At 46.5% G+C, this 19,195-nt stretch overlaps 1 protein-coding gene across 1 annotated transcript in view; it reads right to left on the minus strand.

Moving 5' to 3' along the window:
* Nucleotides 1-3,985: 3,985 nt before the first annotated feature.
* arid4b (AT-rich interaction domain 4B) overlaps nucleotides 3,986-19,195 on the minus strand; it is a 16,474-nt gene continuing 1,264 nt past the window's right edge. Inside the window, exons 2-11 of the mRNA XM_034682275.1 lie at nucleotides 18,470-18,687; nucleotides 13,444-13,626; nucleotides 12,482-12,566; nucleotides 12,189-12,387; nucleotides 10,846-12,063; nucleotides 10,596-10,751; nucleotides 10,272-10,493; nucleotides 10,027-10,173; nucleotides 8,760-8,907; nucleotides 3,986-4,226 (exon numbers count right to left, since the gene is read on the minus strand). Coding sequence (XP_034538166.1) covers nucleotides 4,181-4,226; nucleotides 8,760-8,907; nucleotides 10,027-10,173; nucleotides 10,272-10,493; nucleotides 10,596-10,751; nucleotides 10,846-12,063; nucleotides 12,189-12,387; nucleotides 12,482-12,566; nucleotides 13,444-13,626; nucleotides 18,470-18,687 — 2,622 coding nt within the window. The 3' untranslated portion in view covers nucleotides 3,986-4,180. The remainder of the gene's footprint in view (nucleotides 4,227-8,759; nucleotides 8,908-10,026; nucleotides 10,174-10,271; nucleotides 10,494-10,595; nucleotides 10,752-10,845; nucleotides 12,064-12,188; nucleotides 12,388-12,481; nucleotides 12,567-13,443; nucleotides 13,627-18,469; nucleotides 18,688-19,195) is intronic.

A 19,195-nucleotide genomic window follows, 5' to 3' on the forward strand; every position in this document is an offset into this window, starting at 1 on the left:
AAAACTTTATTTAAAGGCGTTACAGAAACAAAGACGGAAGTCAGGAAAAAGAATACTGAATATGTGTAAATATACTTAATAAAGAGCTTTAAAGATCCAGGAAATACAGGAGAAGTAAGAAAAAATATGCTGGAGCAGTTTGTTTATTTTTTGTATTTAGTTGTTTATTTATTTTAGAATTAATAAGTAGTATTAGTTGTTAGATTTATCTAAACTATTCTTTTTATAACTCATTTATGTTAGATTTTGGGGTTCTATTTTTGTTTGTTTTGTTGTGTGTGTGTGTGTGTTTTTATTTTATTTTATTTTATATATTATATTAATTTATTATGATTATTACTATCATTATTATTCTATCTTAATTGTGTATTCATGGTATTTGAACATAAACCTTTGTATAGGTATGTGAACATGCACTCTATTTTTTGTAATGTCCATATGTCTATTCATACTTTATTATTTTTTTTAAATGTATTACTTTATTATATGAAAAAAAAAAAAAAAAAAAAATTGACACAAAAAAAAAATGTCCTTCCCTATTGGCACGACGGTTGATATTGCTGAACTGGAAGAACGCTGCTCCACCCTCCCACACTCATCTCGTCCGTAATATAATGTCTAGTCTTCAGTTGGAAAAGATCCGATACAGTGTAAATGGCGCCCTCCAGAACTTCCATAGCACTTGGGATGGTTTTATGAACTTTGTCAAGGATCTTGATGGCCTGCAGTTGGACTGATTAACATCCAGCAGATTTGGTACACTGTTAAAATACTTTGATTGGCAACACTTAACCTATGTGTGCAATTGGAGCCCCCCCCCCCCCCCCCCCCCCCCCCCCCCCCCCCCCGTGTGTGTGTGTGTGTGTGTGTGTTTTTGTTTTGTTTGCTTTTGTTATTTTTTTCTAACATTTTAAGGTTTCTGTTGTTGGTTTAGTGGTGCCTGGTAGTTCCACCAGCACCCTTGATGTTCCTTTCTAGGCTAATTTTGACTATATTATATTTGTGTCTATATTTAACATCTTATCCTCGATTTTTATGAATGTATGTCCATGTAAAATCAATAAAAATATATTTAAAAAAAAAAAATTCCAAGTCATTTTTGTATATTTAGTGTTTCTTTTGTTTGTTTTTGTTTGTTTGGTAATGAGGAACTGTGGCCACCTGAGGTTATTCAGGTAGGTAGGTGACAGAAGGCCAGCATGCACCTGGGTGGGTCTATGGTTCTTTACCAGAGCTAGAGAGGCAGCAGGAGTCGTGATGTTCTTTGTTCCTTTTGTTTGCATACATCACATCCCCACGGTGCATCAGTGACCCTTTGATTAAGTTGAGTTAAAGTTTGAGTTTGATATTTAGAATTTTCTTTGAGGTTTTTTTTGACAAATGGCCACGACATATATATTTATTCAAACAGAAGAATTAGTGTACATAAATATTTATTCTTTAAAGGCACTGTGAGGAGTTTTGAACTGGCTGAGAAACAGACTGAAAATGATACTGATGCCTCTTTATAACCTGCAAAAGCAAACAAGTCCATCAGCAGCAACACTGACACCTTCTCTGTTGTAATTTGTAATGCCTGAAACCGCCCTGGGGGGGTAGGTCCCAGACCAGATGATGGACATCTTGCTTCAGAAACAGCCTTTATTTGACTGTTTTCATGGAAAATAATTACATTGCCTGATAAAGTTGACTGTTGAACACAGCAGGATGAGGCTTTTGTTGAAAACACTACTTTTGCATGTATAGGACAAGAGATAAGAGGTATCACTTTGTCCACAAGGGGGCGCCAGAACCAATACAAAACAAAAGTTCCTCACAGCAGCGTTAAGTAAATCTTTAAATAAATATATATTCTAAAGAGGCAATATAGCCGAAAAACATCAGTTTACGTAATTAAAACACTAAGAAAGTCAAAATTAGCAAAAAGTCTATAAATATCATCTTAGCTAATGTGTCGATAAGCTAACCATCTTTAAAAATTATTAAAAAACATAACATGTTATTTTTATTCAAACAGAAAGAAGTTTGGACCAGAGTTTGGTTTTCTTTGTTTCATGTTTGGTCAATGCTTCTTTCTAACCACAGTGTTTGTTTTCATCAGAGTAAACATGCTCATATTTTACTTTTGACACTAATTTTGTACACGCATATATGAAATTAATAAACAATAATCCTGATCCTGATTCTGAAACAGGATCCTGCTCACCATAAGACCCTGAATTGAAGAAGTAACAACATGTCAGGTAACGTCGTACTTTGTTTGCCTAGAGGAAAGAAACAGCTGATTGATAGTTTCCAATAAGTTTAATGTTGATTAGATATATTTTAGTGGTCCTTTCAACAAACGATTGACGTTTAAAATGTAAAAATGTATGTTTCTTAAGTTATTTATTTATTAACTACTTTTACATCAACATGTTCTAAATAAAGATGTTTGTTAATTAAAAGACGTATATTTAAAATACTTAGCTTCAAGTTATATTTCATTCAGTAAGTCAACAATAATATTAACAAAACATCCTTTAAAGCTGCTGTTGATAGGAGTGGTGTAAAAAAGGTTACTTTTCTTCTGCTGGGTTTGGAGAAAAGGTCATAATGCCCATCGACGCTCATCGGTAAGTGGAGTAATTTGAGACTATTGCGAAATCTCTACGTCTCTGAAACTCTCTCCCCCAACACCTCAGACTCTCTCTCTCACTCACCACATTCAAATCCGGACTCAGGACCCCCTTTAGAAAGACTTTCAACTTATGATTGACTTTAAACAATGTCTCTGTGTTTTTATTTTAAGCTCTAATTGCATATTGTGTAATTGATTTTGTGTAAAGTGTCTTAGAGAAACTTTTAAAGCACTTTTATAAATAAAATGTATTATTATTATTATCATTATTATTATCCATCCATCCATCCATCTTCTTCTTCCGCTTATCCGGGTCCGGGTCGCGGGGGCAGCAGTCTCAGCAGGGAAGCCCAGACACTCCTCTCCCCGGCCACTTCCACCAGCTCTTCTGGGAGGATACCGAGGCGCTCCCAGGCCAGCTGAGAGACATAGTCTCGCCAGCGTGTCCTGGGCCTTCCCCGTGGCCTCCTCCCAGTCGGACATGCCCGAAACACCTCCCCAGGGAGACGCCCGGGAGGCATCCTAACCAGATGCCCGAACCACCTCATCTGGCTCCTCTCGATCCGGAGGAGCAGCGGCTCTACTTTGAGCCTCTCCCGGATGTCTGAGCTCCTAACCCTCTCTCTAAGACCGAGCCCAGACACCCTGCGGAGAAAGCTCATTTCGGCCGCTTGTATTCGCGATCCCGTTCTTTCGGTCACTACCCACAGCTCGTGACCATAGGTGAGGGTCGGAACGTAGATTGACCGGTAAATTGAGAGCTTTGCCTTCTGGCTCAGCTCTCTCTTCACCACGACAGACCGGTACAGCGCCCGCATCACTGCAGACGCCGCCCCGATCCGTCTGTCAATCTCCCGCTCCCTTTTCCCCCTCACTCGTGAACAAGACCCCGAGATACTTGAACTCCTCCGCCTGGGGCAAAGACTCCCCTCCGACCCGGAGAGGGCAGGCCCCCCTTTTCCGACTGAGCACCATGGCCTCGGACTTGGAGGTGCTGATCCCCATCCCCGCTGCTTCACATTCAGCTGCAAACCATCCCAGCGCGAGCTGGAGGTCACCGCTCGATGGAGCCAATAGGACAACATCATCTGCAAAAAGCAGAGACGGAATCCCAAGGCCACCGAACCGGAAACCCCCCGCCACTTGGCTGCGCCTAGAAATTCTGTCCATAAAAGTTATGAACAGAACCGGTGACAAAGGGCAGCCCTGGCGGAGTCCAACCCCCACCGGGAACGAATTCGACTTACTGCCGGCAATGCGAATTATTATTATTATTTTTATTATTATTAACATTCAAGTGAAGAAGAAAACCCTGCCACTCTTCTTCTGTGGTGTAATCATGACACAGTGAGCAGACGCAGCGAGTACTTCACAAACTATGGCATTTATTTCAAACAGAGGCTTTTCTGCTTTGCTTACATTTTTACAATAAATTACACATCGACCATCATCAGATGAGCCTAATAAATACTATCGAGCGTTTTTCAATAAGCTCCTTTTACTCTCTCGTAATCTGTGACCCAGAACGTTTTCAAGAAACGTTTTCATACAGCTTTAGCTTCAGACCGGCGTCCAAACCTCCACACTTCTCTTACAAGCACAAGCTCTAGAAAACAAACGGAAGCAGAACGAGAAATCAAAACGGGAGAAAGGAAATCAAAACTACTGAAACTGATGAAGGGAAAGAAAAGAAAGAATCTGTTGAGAGAGGACAGGGAGAACAAACATGCTGTGACCCTCAGTATTTACACTCAAACTACAGTTAAAACCGTAAAACTGTCTGTACAGAAAAGTACATGTTATTAACAGTGCAAGATATTAAATAGCTCGACTCAAAACACTTCTCAATATACAAATGTATAACAAAAGCATACAATTACATACAAGTGCCAAACAAAATGTAACTTCAGGTTATCGTACAGTCGGGTCTATACAGAGGAAACACTGCTCTTCTTCAGAATGTACACACATACGTCACTTTAGGATATAAATGCACATTTACAATATCTTTACCTTTAATCTGAAACTCTTTTTGGTAGGGCGAGTGGGACAGGAAGCTGGCGGGGGTGCTTTCAAAATAAGATGCGGCAAATAAAAAAAAAGAGCGCGTTGCTTTATTTAACAAAGCAAAACGAGACTCAGAGGAATAAACTTCATGTTGATGCAAATAATGGATTCAGCTTCTTTCATGCTGCAGTACATCTTTATATGGCTGCTGTCACGTTAAAGGGATAGTCCGCTTTATTTGAAGCGGGGCTGTGTGAGGTACTTATTGATAGTACGAGCGATACGGGTCCTGTTTGACGAACTCGTACACAGAAGCCGATAAAACGTCGTCAGAATCAGAATTACTCGTCGGTCAAACGAGTAATTAAAAACGTAATTTATAAGTATCATGCGTGGACATATGTCGTGACCAAGTCATAGCTTCAGTTGATGACGACTATTATCGGTTGTAAACAATCTCAGATGAAAGATCTAGTTACGTTTAAATGACGAGCTAATTAGTCGCTTCAGAGCATCGCTACTTTTGACGTATTCTAGCTGTACTCGTTAACGGAATGACATAATATGTGGCGCTCTCCTCTGCCCTGTCCAGCAGAGGGCGCTCATGTCAGACACTAAATACCAATCTCAGTCTAGCGCTTTAAAAATACAGTATAAACGGTAATCGCATGATCAAATCATCGTGAATAATGACGATTAATGACGATTGATGGTGAGTGGAAACGGAAAGGTGAATTATTCTTACGTTTATAAGAAGGTTCAGAGACGATGCAAAGAGAGTCTGAATGCGTAGCTCTGACTCTGAAGGTAGAAGCCCTCGGACGCCGACGTTCATACCTGAAGGAAATTTAAGTACGAGGTCGGTGGTCGACAGTGGCGAGCGGCAGACTGTTGAGCCGGCAGTAGAGATCAGATCCCACCGCCCTCCTAGATGTTTGTGTTTGTGACTGAGATGCACGGTAACTTTACTTATAAATTGATGTTTTTTTAAAGATGTTTCTACGTTAACGTCACATTTCAGACCATTTTTAACGTGGACCGTCTTTTTTGACGTATTTTAGGGTTTAAGTTTGAAGTAACTCTGGCCGGCTTCTCGTCCTCACACACGAGCTGTATCTTTACACGAACTCTTTATAAGCTCCTCACACAACCCTTCCCCCCAAAAACACTGAACTGTCCCTTTAATGATCCAGATGTGTGATTAAAAACTTCCTGAAATAAAGCAGATGAGTTTTAAAAGGCCGATGAACCGAAGCGATGACCTCCATCATTGCACATTTCAAACTGTCGAGCTCAACAGTGACCCCCCAGGCTGCAGGAGCATCAGTAGTAGGTTTCAGGTGATCCAGTATAAACGTTCTCCGCTTGCAGATAAAAACCATCACCGCCTCCTCCGCCTGCTCGCTCAAAGAACAGCGTCCTCCGGTCCGTCCCCCCGAGGAGACGTCCGACCAGCCGACCCTCTGGTTTCTGATTGGAGAAGAGGATCAGGAATACAAAGTGCTGTCCGTCCTCAAAGTGCCCCGTGGGAACAAAAAGGCACTACAGTATCATTCCAGGTTCAGCTAAACCCCGCCCATCGACCCCTGTGAGACTCCACGTGTGCAGGACCGCACACCTGTGTGAGTCCACGTGTGCAGGACCGCACACCTGTGTGACTCCACGTGTGCAGGACCGCACACCTGTGTGAGTCCACGTGTGCAGGACCGCACACCTGTGAGAGTCCACGTGTGCAGGACCTCACACCTGTGTGACTCCACGTGTGCAGGACTGCACACCTGTGTGACTCCACGTGTGCAGGACTGCACACCTGTGTGACTCCACGTGTGCAGGGCCGCACACCTGTGTGACTCCACGTGTGCAGGACCGCACACCTGTGAGAGTCCACATGTGCAGGACCGCACACCTGTGTGACTCCACGTGTGCAGGACTGCACACCTGTGAGAGTCCACATGTGCAGGACCGCACACCTGTGTGACTCCACGTGTGCAGGACCGCATACCTGTGAGAGTCCACATGTGCAGGACCTCACACCTGTGTGACTCCACGTGTGCAGGACCGCACACCTGTGAGAGTCCACATGTGCCGGACCTCACACCTGTGAGACTCCACGTGTGCAGGACCGCACACCTGTGTGACTCCACGTGTGCAGGACCGCATACCTGTGAGAGTCCACATGTGCAGGACCTCACACCTGTGTGACTCCACGTGTGCAGGACCGCACACCTGTGAGAGTCCACATGTGCCGGACCTCACACCTGTGAGACTCCACGTGTGCAGGACCGCACACCTGTGTGACTCCACGTGTGCAGGACCGCACACCTGTGTGACTCCACGTGTGCAGGACCGCACACCTGTGTGACTCCACGTGTGCAGGACCGCACACCTGTGACAAGCTTCGACCACCACGAGGTTTAATCACATGAAGGCTTCACGTGTGGAGATGTTCTGATACCAACGTTTATGATCTTAGAAGCGATCAGAGGAGCATCATAATCAAACGTAAACACTGAATGAAAAGCTCGCTCAGTTTGTGTTGATTCTGGCGCCCCCTGTGGACAAAGTATGTAACATGTAGTCACACAAAAAAGCTCTGCTTAGCTGAACTTGGTTATTGTGTAAAGTCTGTTCCTGGATCAGATTGAGCCTATCTGGTGTGTCGGGAGGGGTGGCACTAGCTTTCCTTGAATTCTAATTGGCCGCCCCAAAATCTCGAGTTCTGATTGGCTGTTTGCCTTGTCGGAGGCGGGACTTGTCTTCAAATCAAATGTCTGATCTGCTTTAACAAACTCACATAGCTTTCTTTTGTTAGGAGCTTCATTTGAGACTTTGGGCTTCATTTGATGTCTTGTTTTGTCGTCACTTTTGTGTCGCGTCGTAAATTATGTTAATCTGTACGTGATTAGATATCTTGTGAGTCACCGGGCTGGGCCACCCCAGTCTGAAAAGCCCGGTCACGCCCCTGCTTGATATAGATTTAACTTGTTAGTGTCTTCTTTTAAATCACGTTCAAAGAGATACGTCTTTGTATTTCTTTATTTTATTCATTATTTTTTTGTTTGTAATAATTGTTGGAAGTTTGATCTGCTCCAATCATTCTTTATGTCTCTGTCATCAGGTTTTACTGCGTTTAAATGTGCTGTTATAACACTAGTTCTGATAAATAATATTTAAATGATATATCATTTAATTTTATAAACATTTTTATTCAGATATTTAGTTTAAAAGGTAAAACAGAGATAACACAAATTGATAAATCTGTCCAAAAGACGATTTGGACTCCTTTCTGTCTCTTATTTCTTTATCAGAGAATTAAAAAAACACAGATTTTTAACATTTATCTCTTTAATTCAGTATTTTTAAAGTTGTTATTGATGCATCTGTTGTTTTTGGAAAAGAGGAGATGATTTAAAACCATCAGGGATGAGGAGTGGTGAAGAAACCCTGGCTTAAAGTCAAGTAGAGCGAATCTGAGGCGTCTCTTAACTTGCTGCTTTAAAACAGATGTGAGCGGTGGCAGCCATGACACCTCCATGACAGCAGAGACGACGTTTAAAAGAAGTAAATTAATTGATTTCTGTTGAACAAAGTTGATGTGACTGTGGCTGCTTCAGAACTCTTAAATCATCGGTATCAGAACATCTCTGCGTTCATCGTGTGAGGACAGAAACGTGGCAGAGAAACATTTCCTTCGTCCTCGCTGCCGAAACGTGGCAGTGATCCTCCGGACGAGCGCGGGGCGAGCTCAGGCTGCGCCCCGCTGAGCACACGGACCGGACTCCTCCCTCAGCAGAGCTACGTTATCAAATGGAAACAGTTATTGCTAGCAAAAAGAACTCTTAGAAATGTTCAATCAACGAGCGCCAAAACAAATTCAGGATTCTTTAAACAAATTTCATCCCCGTCTTCATAAAAGTGCACTTAAGTGCCGTTAGCTTGCCAAGGAAACAGTTGTCGATAGAAAATAGTGCTTGTTTCTGGTTTTTTGTCTCTGGTCTGGTTTTTGTGCCCCAGTAGTTTCAGTCTGGAGGTGGACTCGTCCGTCCTGTCGGAGGGGAGGGGGGGGCGGGGGGCCCCGGGGTGCTGGTTAAGTGCTTAGTGCGGTGTGTTTGTGGCTGCTTGGTCCTGTCACCTACACTCCACAGAAACCCCAGAGTTCTGAGACGAGGAGGACGAGGAGGACACCGGGGGGTCGGCCAGCGTTAGCATGACGGCTGCTGTGAGCGAGCTAGAGGACGGGGAGGAGGAGGAGGAGGAGGAAGAGGAAGCTGCCACGGTGCCTGTAGGACAGAGAACGAGAGAGAGACAGGGACAGAGACACAGCGAGGTTACACTCAGAACTTCTTTCAGGATCAACAAAGCTTTTAGTCATCTTTAGTGAGCTGAAGCACGCCAAACCAGTGACGCATTTTTCACACTTCTCTCCCTGGTTAGGTCATAATCATGACTTTAAAGGTGACATATTCTGCTCTTTTTCATCAAAATATATTGGTCTAAGAGGTCCCCAGAATGTGTCTTTAAAGTTTATTGCTCATAAAAACTCTTTGAAATCAGATTCTGGTCTGACTGTAAACCCCTCTTTTTCAGCCCCACTCAGAACAGGCTGTTTTCTGTGTCTGTGCCTTTAAATGAGAATGAGCTCTCTGACCACGCCCCTTCAGGAAGTGGGTGTAGCCTCGGCTGTCTAGCATGTTGATCTAATGTTTACATGTTGGCTGAATATACACGGCTGCTCACAGACCCGCGTTACTTCAACCCTCTGAATCTGATCCAGAATCTGATCCTGACGGAGAGGCGCCTGCAGCAGGACCTTTCTGAACCATTGGTCACAGATTTAGTGTTTCTTGTTGTTTTATTTGTCAGCATGTCGACGTGTGTCTTGGTACACAGCTACCAACATGTAGCTATGTGGCTATGCTAACTAGCGCTAGCACTTTTCCATGAAAACTAAAAATCATCCACTAGATCTTCAAATCTGCAGACGTGGGGAGTCAAAGCGACCTTTGTGTTTATTAAGACAGCCTGCAACTAGCATGCCTCCCTCCTAAGCTCCTTGTTAGCACACATGTGTGCAGGGAATGAAAAATGGAGGAGGGGTTGAGTTGTATTTTATACAGTCTATGGGCTGAACAAGCTCCAAGCTCTGACTTCCTGTTACAGACCGGATGGCGTTGTGACGTATGAAAAACACTGAAGTCTGAAACGGCTGGTTTCAGCACACATTTACAGAAAGGTGGAGAAATCAGAACAGGGGCAGAATGGACTCTTTTCATTTTCAGGGGGTTTGTAGACAGGGACACAGATTTCAGGTAGAGAACCATTAAAAAGTCCATTTTGCATGATATGTCACCTTTAAAGAAGACTGTCTTATACTCTTCAATAAGTAAACTCTGACTCACTCTCTCGTTCCTTCTTCTTCATGCGTTTTCGCCGCCTGTCGATTGAGGCCACCTCGGACTTGAGGGAGAGGTAGTGGTTCCTGATGTCCTGCAGCTTCTCCTGAAGAAACGAGATCCTCTCTAGACTGTTCATCTTCTCCAGGTCCGCTAAGAGGAGTCAGAGGAGACACAGTTAGGACTTTGAGGCAGATAAAGTGACATATTAAACACCCTCAGGTATGTCGTAACCGGCGTGTGACTCTTACACATCTGGAAGCTCCACTTGTACACCCGTGGAGATCTTCCGTGGCTGTCTCGGTGCTGAGCGTGCTCAGTGTCGCTCTGTTTGTGGTACTTATGGCTGGAGGGAGGAGATCGACCGTGACACTTGGGCGACACGGCGGCCTTCACGTCTGGCGTGCTGATCTTGGACGGCGTCTGTTTGGCCGGGCCCTCCACAGACTGGTCCTCGCTGTCGCTGCTGTTGGCTGCAGAGAGAAGAACAAAAACAACAATGAGGAAGAGAAACTTAATTTCCTCTCCACCCAGAGGATCAAACGTGAAGCGTGGATTCATGTTCTGATAAAGACCTGCTGCTGTGTTCCTGTGCAGGCGGGAGTCGTCGCTCCGCTCACCTGTTTTCCTGTTCTTTTTGGGAGGCACACCGAGGCTCTTACGGCTTGGCTTGTGTTTCTTTGCGGGTGCAACCATCGGAGGTTCTTTCGGCCGCTTCTGACTCGCAGACGCTACAAAGACAACGAGAGACGGCGTGAGGATCAGACTACGAGACGTGAAAGAAGAATTAAAGGAGACAAAGATATTAATGTTTGGTGTTTGTACCTTTGGACTTCTGTTCGCTGTCCTGCACGCTGCTGCCGCTCAGCTCCAGGCTGCAGCTGCTGCTGCTGTTGCAGGAGAGGCTGACGTCAAACACCTTGGAGGGGGATCCGGCCCCCTCGTCCTGAGGGAGGTCCTGCAGCTCCCCGCCCAGACTCTCCACCTCCACTGTGCTGCTGTCGGTCTCGCTGCGCCCACCTGCCGCCTCCTCCTGCGCGGGTCCTGGAGGGAGAGCGTCAGAGAGCGGCTCTGGAGGGAGAGTGGCGGGGAGCGATGGCGGCGGGGAGGGCGGCTGCGGCGGACCGGAGTCCTCCACGACGCTGCCTCCTCCTGAGGGAGACTCTGGCGTTGTGGGCGGGGTGTTGAGCACAGAGTCGCTGCCGCTGCTCGGAAACTCCTGCACTTTGTCGTTCTCCATCTGCTCCTCCGAGGCCTCGTCCTCCGGGCCCCCGTCCTGGTCCACGCCCGGATCCTCCAGACACGAGGGGACCGGAGGAGGAGGAGAGTTAGCCTCAGTGTCCGAGTCAGAGAACAGCTCCTTCAGAGTCTTCTTGGGCCACTGGGCCTGAATGCTGGACCACACGTCCTTCTGTCCTTTAGAGCGGACAGCTGGTCTCTCCTCGGCCGGCCCCGACGTCTTCGCTCTCTTCTCAGGGATCTCCCAGAATCCGGCCTGCCTGCCGGCCTTGCTCTTCTCCTTCATGCCGTTGTACTTCTTCGAAGGGGAACCTTTGGTCTTCGGCCTCCGCTCGCTCTCCCCCGTCTGGGACTTTGCACCGGCTGCAGCTTCATCATCCGAGCTGCTGCTCTCCTCCCCTGGAGGCGGTCTCTCTCCCTCCAGCTTCCTCGGAGATCCTCCGGGCAGCCAGTCTGCGCTCCTGGTGTTCCTGGTCTTGGCTTTGGATGGTCCTTTAGCGGGCCTCTCTGCTGCAGAGTCGGACTTCCTCTTCCTGCTGCTCGCCTCCCCTTCCACCTCGGGTTGGCTCCGTCTCTTCCCGGCATCTGCGCTCTCTGCAGAGACCGGGTCGTGGTTTTTCCCTGAGACCGGAGGAGGTTTGGATCCTTCAGGTGCGGCCCCGCTCTCCCAGCGCTCCGACGTCTGCGGCGGCTCCGGCGGGCCCTTCCTCAGGCTTCCTCTGCTGCTCAGGCGATCCTCCTCCGTCTGCTCCCCGTCCCCGTCCTCGTCCTCGCGCTCGCTCTCGTCCGTGGAGACCTCGGAGGCTGAGAGAAACAGGACAAGAGAGTCAGCGACAGCAGGACTTCCACATGAACACAAGAACCACATCAGAGTCAAACAGTCCTGATCTGAGTGTGCGTGAAGGCTACAAGCTCATGAGTGTTGCTACCTTGCAGGCCATTGAGGATAGAAGTAATTTCTATAGACTTGACTGGAGACTGCTGAGTCCCTTTGTCCTCACCCTCGTCCATCTTGGAAAACACATCCTGACTCAGGCCGCATTTGGAGCGTGGGAGCCGGTTAGACGGGCCGAGGACGTCTCTGTCATTGAGCCTCTCCAGCCGGTCTCGCTCCCTCTCTGCTTTGTTCTGCGGGCGGAAACACGAGGAGGTCAGAGATGAGAACAGATTCACGTGAGAACAGAGAGGACACAAGAGAGAGGTGAGATGTTGGCGCTCGTACCTTTATCTTTTTGCGGTGCTTTATCTTTTGTACGTTCTTGTTCGCCGGACGCACAATCTTGTCGGCTTTGATCCACTCATCGTATCTGCAACACGAAAAATACAAAGAGAGGAGACGGGTTCATCGCTCAGGTCTGCGAAGGGCGGCTCAGACCATCCTCTCACACCACCCACCACACAGACACCTCTACCGTCTGACCCCAACATGCTGCTGTGACACTGAACGCCTCGACAGCAAAAGGAAGAGATCCGGTGATGTAATGTGGAAAAAGACAAACCTTTACGATGAAGAAAGAAACAATATTTACACCGACCACCACACAAATCATGTTCCACACAGTTCCAACAGTACCAAGGGAGCTACTTTGGGTCGTATGAGGAGGAATGAAAAGATTCACGACATCGCACACGACAGACACAATGCAGAGAACATCCCACTGTCTTTGATAGAGTGCTGGAGGACCACACGACCACATTGAGACAATGAGATGCCGGTTGCACTAGTTAACCTCCGTGTCATGGTACCCTAACACTCTAGTTAACACAGCTTGAACCCTGACCCGCTGGGGAGGGGGGAGAGGGTTGAGAGGTAGAGGTGAGTGTAGCAGCTCTTTGATTGGCCTTTCAGAAAAAGTGAGGTGTCGTTATGCAGATTAAGTCAAATCGAGCCTGTCTGCGGGTTTGGTTAAGAGACAGACAGTTGGGGGACAGACAGACAGGGGGGGGGGTGTGGAAGCTGAGGAATGATCCACATCAACCCCAGTACTCAATTCTGTTTCTGCCACTAGAGGGCGCAGTGTTCTCCGTGTTCAAAGCACTGGCTGAAGCAGAATTGTGAGGGAGGGATGCATCTGTCTCACCGTGTAGAGGTGATCCTTTCAAAGAGGACATGTTTGTTTGTTTCTCTTTTTTTTTTAGGGTGATTAGAGACGTTAGGTGATTTCTCCCCAGGTCCTGTCTTACCTGACGTTCCAGCCACAGTAGTGCACCAGGTAGAGCACCTCTCCCCCCTCCACGTCTGCCTCTTTCACAGTGGCCTCGTACGTCTTCAGATTGCGGCCTCGCCCATACCTCACCTGCACCTTCATCCCCGGGGGGTAACACTCAAACTCCTCCCCTTCCTGACCTTCCTGACTGCTGTCATCCCTGCAAGAAAAACAGTTCAGCACTTCCTGGCCCTAGGCTGCCCCACAGAACCCCACCCACACCCGCCCACACCCCACACCGCCTGCTGCTGCTGCTGCTACTGCTGCTGCTGGAAGCCTGTTAACTAGCCAGTCTGCTCCACCTGTCCCGCTACACCGCTACACCCTGAACAGAAACATTAGCTCCCCTGTCTGACTCCAGAGTAACCTACAGCACACTGCAGAATCACAGAACAGAACATGGAGAGAGTCAGGAAATAAAACATCATCCTTTCATGGCAAAAATCAGTCACCTTGCACGGGAGTTACCTCTACTGTTAGGCTGTCTAACCCTACATCCACACACAACAACACACGTGGGGTTCTCAGTCACACACACACACGCACACGCACACACAAACACACACACACACTGTGAGAAACAAAGCAGCCACAAGGAGGAGCTAGTGGGAAACAGTCAGGAGGTGTCGAAGCTGGAGGGCGGTGCAGTAAGTGGTTTTAGGGGCCGGGGGTGGGGGGCGGGTTAGCACGGCAAAGCACGGCTGGGCACGGCTGGGCAGGCAGCGCGGAGCAACTTAAAGCCAGACTACAGGAGGAAGCAGGGCCAGCAGATCCCATGTGGTCTGCAGCCAAAAACACAACAACAACAACAACAACAACAACCGCCACAACACAATCCCTCTCAGCGCTAAACAACAACACCAACAACAACAACAACAACACCGGACCTCACGCTGCAAAGATCCATCCGATTTAAAGAGCCAGGGTCCGACCGGTGAAGATTCTTGTTCCCAAAAACACAAAGCTGCTTTCTGTCTGACTCCCGCCGCTCAAACATCCTCGGCTACATGTGTGGAGAAGTGATGATCAAACAGAGTAAGCTTGGATAAAGTCAGAATGAGAATAATAGAGACGTTAGTTTAATGAGTTTGTGCTCGGTTTGTAAAGTTGGACTCATTTTACATTGTTGTGTAAAGTGTCAAACGTCTCTTACTGCAGTGCGGGGTGCGACCAGCAGGGGGCGCCTGGAGATTTGACGAAAACATGGCACACAGATTTCGTGAAAGGGCCGTCGTGTAAACGAGACGTTGGTATATTATCTGTATCAGTGTTTTTATTTCACCGATCACTGATCACATTATTGATTAAAAATCGTGCTTCTTTGGCTCCGCCTTCTCTGAGTCTGTCCCGCCCAAAACACGATCTAACTGGCTTAACGTCACATGACTATGTGACTTTATGTGATGTTGAAAGCTTCAGTCTTGATTACACATTTATTAAAGCCAAATAATGAAGTCTTGTGTTTGATTTTTAAATATTTCTAATTATAAATTTTGACGGAAATATTTTAATTTTTACAATAAATGCTTATCGGCTCCAAATATCGGTTCTCAGTCTCATGAACTAACAATAATCTGTGTCAGTATCGGCCGTGGAAAACCCATATCTGTGGACCAGTAGCTCAAATAAAGACGAGTCATTCCTCGCCTTCCAGCGTGGATTCTGGAATTTGTTTAATTTGTAGTTTTTGTGGACAATATTCCAGAGATTTGGGGACTTTGTTGAAAAACGGTGTGTTTGAGTGTGAAAAAGTTTGTGAACCTCCGTCTGATTGGATGATTTTCTTAGTGTAAACATTTTAAAGCTCCTGCGGCGTGCAGAGGCGTCATCATCCTGTATCTGTTGAAGTGGGCGTGGCTTATATCTGACGCTTCATTTAAAGGTTTCCTTCAACTATTATCCTAAAAAATGAGAACAGGCGTAATGAAGTGATAAATGAACATAAGGTGAAAGGAAGTCACGTTAAATCTGGTGTTACTGTCACTTTAACTTGTCGCTGTCTTTTTAAAGTAACCGTGAAATACTCCGATGATGTTCGTGGACGATCGGTTGAAATGTAATGAAACATTTGATGGTCCACGATATCTTGTGTGGACAAAAACAACTCTGAACCTGGATGTGTAACTTTATAATAATCTGCATGCTTTAACTTTAATCTAGCTGCTCACTGATCACTGAAAGGATGATTTGTCGGTGGACGTTGGTTTTAAACTTCTCAAACTAACAGCTGAGTGAGAAGAATTTGAGTATGAACTTAATAAAGTGTATTCCTGAGTTTTCTTCTTCTGATCCTGTGAAGTGGACTGCCACCAAACTAAAGTGCTTTTATTTGACATGCATGACAACAGAGTTTCTATTTTAGAATATGATCTTGTACCTGTATGGTATGAAATGCTTTATTAACCCTTTAAAGGCTGACTCTAAGCTAGCTCTCTGCTGCTGGATTAAACATGTAATCTGGCAGAGCACGTCCCAATCCAGATTAAAGGTTGTAAACACTGAACAGACTTTCTAATATCACAAATCTGACTCGGCTCGGCCTCACACGATCACGTAATCGTCGAGGACCACGGATCCAGAGAGAGGCCGAAACCAGCTCCACACCTCACAGTTCTCAGGTGACAACACTTAGAGCGCCCCCTACTGACCGGGTGCAGTATGGGTCATAAAGCCCGCCTCCTCCATGTCGGTTAAATCACGCTGCTTTGTGTCTTTATGTTTCTTTCTTGAGACCAATGAGGAATCTGTAGACCCAAAGCTAACTGTGTGGTGGTGTGTGCTCTCCGTCTGTATTCTCTAGTCTTTCTGTTTTGGACATTTAATGGGGGGTAGGTCGTCATACAGCGGTTTAAAAGTAACCTGATCACCAGTGTTATCTTTTTCATGTATGCCCGAAAATAATCCACACTGGATTTCTATATTTTAAGTAAACTTTAAAAATAATTGCTCTCATTAATCACCATTGTAACTGTGACTGAGGGCAGAGCAGAGAGACACACAGCAGGCAGGAAGTATCTGTTATCAGTCACAGGAAGTGCCAATAATCTGCATCAGCATCGACCGTGGAAAACCCATGTCTGTGGACCAGTAGCTGAAATAAAGACGAGTCATTCCTCACCTCCTAGCCCAGATGAGCATCCTTTACAAACGTAGCTTCCTGTATTAGCTTAAGTTGTTAATTTTGTAGTTTTTCAGGTCGTAATTTTGTAGTTTTTGCAGACAAAGTTTCTAAGAGATTCTGAGGACGCAGGAGTTTATTGACAAACGGTGTTTTAACCTCCGTCTGATTGGATCATTTTCTTAGTGTATACATTTTAAAGCTCCTGCGGCGTGCAGCGGTGTCATTATCCTGTATATCGATCTGTGGAAGTGGGCGTGGCCTGAGAACAAACGTAATAAAGTAATAAAAAACATTAGTTGAAAGGCAGAGAGAGACACAGCAGACAGGAAGGCGTTGGATGAATAACCCAGCACCTTCCTGATTCGCCATTGACTCTCTCCTCTGCTCTCTGTCTGTGCTGAAGCGACTTTATGAAACGTTATGATACAGCGTCTGTGACTGAGAGCGGAGCAGAGAGACACACAGCAGACAGGAAGGCATTTTTCTGCACGTTTCTGCAGGAATGTGGACGTTTTTCTTTGTTTGTTTTGGTGTAAACACTTTGGAACAGCGCTCTCTTTCTCTCTTTGCTTTATCTCTACGTCCGTCGACCACAGCTGCTCTCCCTTTTCTTTGCTTGAGCATCTTTTGGATGAAGATTTGACTGTAGATCTTTTTTTTTTAATGAGCTTCTTGTTTCCTTTTAAAACTATTAAACATAAAGATAATAAATCATTCGGACAACTTTAACTTGCTGCTTTAAGGGAAAGTTACGTGTTTATTCTGGTTGAAAGAGGCGAGACATCATCACTGAGGCTCTATCGGCCGGTCTCTGCAGCACACACTCTGGCTCAAGATGAAACCACCATCTCAAATGTCAGGGCCCGTTTGCATTTTGGCTTCAGAACAGGTGGAGGAGGTGGAGATGTGTCGTTCCTCTAACAGACAAATAACAAAGACAAACTATGCAAACTGTTAACCTTCTCCAGCCGGTCCCCAGAACTCCACAAAACCTTCACACAAGTCTCAAACTGGAGTCTGCACAAACACACGTCTGAGCTCGGGGAGACGGAGCCGATCCAGATGCTCTGGACCGGAAACAAACCCAGACCACACGGCTACCCCAGAACCAACAAAGACTTTACGCTCTCCTCTAAAAGGCTACTACCTCTGAAGCGCTAAGTTTTGGCGTCTATGGTGCTAATGCATCAGTGACAACACTCACACACATGGAACATTTAATAAAGCTGAACATCAAAAGCAAAAAGAGGAGAGAAGAGACAGAGACGGGGGGCCGAGACTGAGATGAGAGATCAGGGAAAAGGGCACAGCCATGTTTGTGCACCGAGAGAGAGAGAGGGAGGGAGGGAGAGAGAGAGAGAGAGAGAGAGAGAGAGAGACAGAGAGAGAGAGAGAGAGAGAGAGAGAGAGAGAGAGAGAGAGAGAGAGAGAGAGAGAGAGAGAGAGAGAGAGAGAGAGCACGGCGTGACATGCCAGGTGAACAGTAGCAGTCAGGCTTTGGTGCTCTGAGATGTCTCTGCCAGCTGATGCCGACTAAGCCGAGAGAAATAATAACAGGACAGAGGGCAGAGGGTGAGAGCTGAGTTAGAAGAGAGACAGAGAGAGAGAAAGAGAGAGAGAGAGGAGAGCCGTCCTCTCTCTGGTTAGCAGGTAGAGGAGGATTGTGGGTAAACTGGGAATTAGTGTCATTCAGGTCAGAGGGCTCTTTGAAGTTTTACTGCCGCTGAGGAAAGCGAATTCCTCAGCTGGTTTTGGTGTGGTAAAGATTTCAGGTCAGATTGGATCAGGAGCCCTGCAGGGAGCTTGTGTTTGTGCCATGAGGAGATCTTTATGTTTTTTTTTATCTCCCTGGTGGAGGGGAGCGTCCTTTCAGACCACCTACCCAGAGTTGTCCTTGCTCTCCTGCTCCTCACCGCGCTCCTGCTTCACGCTCTCCGCCCCGAGGCGAGCCGACGTGGACGAGCCCTCGTCCGCGTCCCCCTTGAGCGGGGAGTCTTCCTCGTCTTCCTCCTCCTCCTCCTCCTCGTTCCCGCTCTCCTTTCCCTCCGGCTGCGAAGGTTCTGGCTCCAGTTTGTTTCGGCTCAAGTCGGGTTTCTCCTCCTGCGAGAGCAGAATGATTTCATTATGTCAAATAAGACCTTCAGGAGAAATATAACAAACTCATATTTGGAGTTCAACGGGCTGTGATGAGACGCTGCTGAACTATCTGTCCTGTAACCATCACCACTGTGAAGCACGGTCACATCGCAACCTGCAAGATCAAAACAAAACCCTGATTTAAGACATGAACTCCTTCTTTAAGTCCAAACTTTAGCGAAAAGCTTGCCTCATGAAACTGTTATCTATGATGCTTTTATTTTGAAAGGACACAGAAGATACCTCCACTAGCCTTCTGGAGTCCCTGAGCTCCCTTGTCTCGTAGGTTCCTCTGGATCTCTGCTGCTGTGGACGTGCCAGACTCCAGCTGCTACAACTGCTACTATCTGTCTTCCCACTATCATCTCTCTCTCTCTTCATCTCCCTCTATCCCTCTCTCCAACACGGTCTCAGCAGATGTGTGTCTAACATGAGTCTGGTCCTGCTGGAGGTTTCTGCCTGTTAAAGGAAG

Source organism: Notolabrus celidotus, chromosome 4, assembly GCF_009762535.1.
Source record: "Notolabrus celidotus isolate fNotCel1 chromosome 4, fNotCel1.pri, whole genome shotgun sequence".
Taxonomy (NCBI): Eukaryota; Metazoa; Chordata; class Actinopteri; order Labriformes; family Labridae; genus Notolabrus; species Notolabrus celidotus.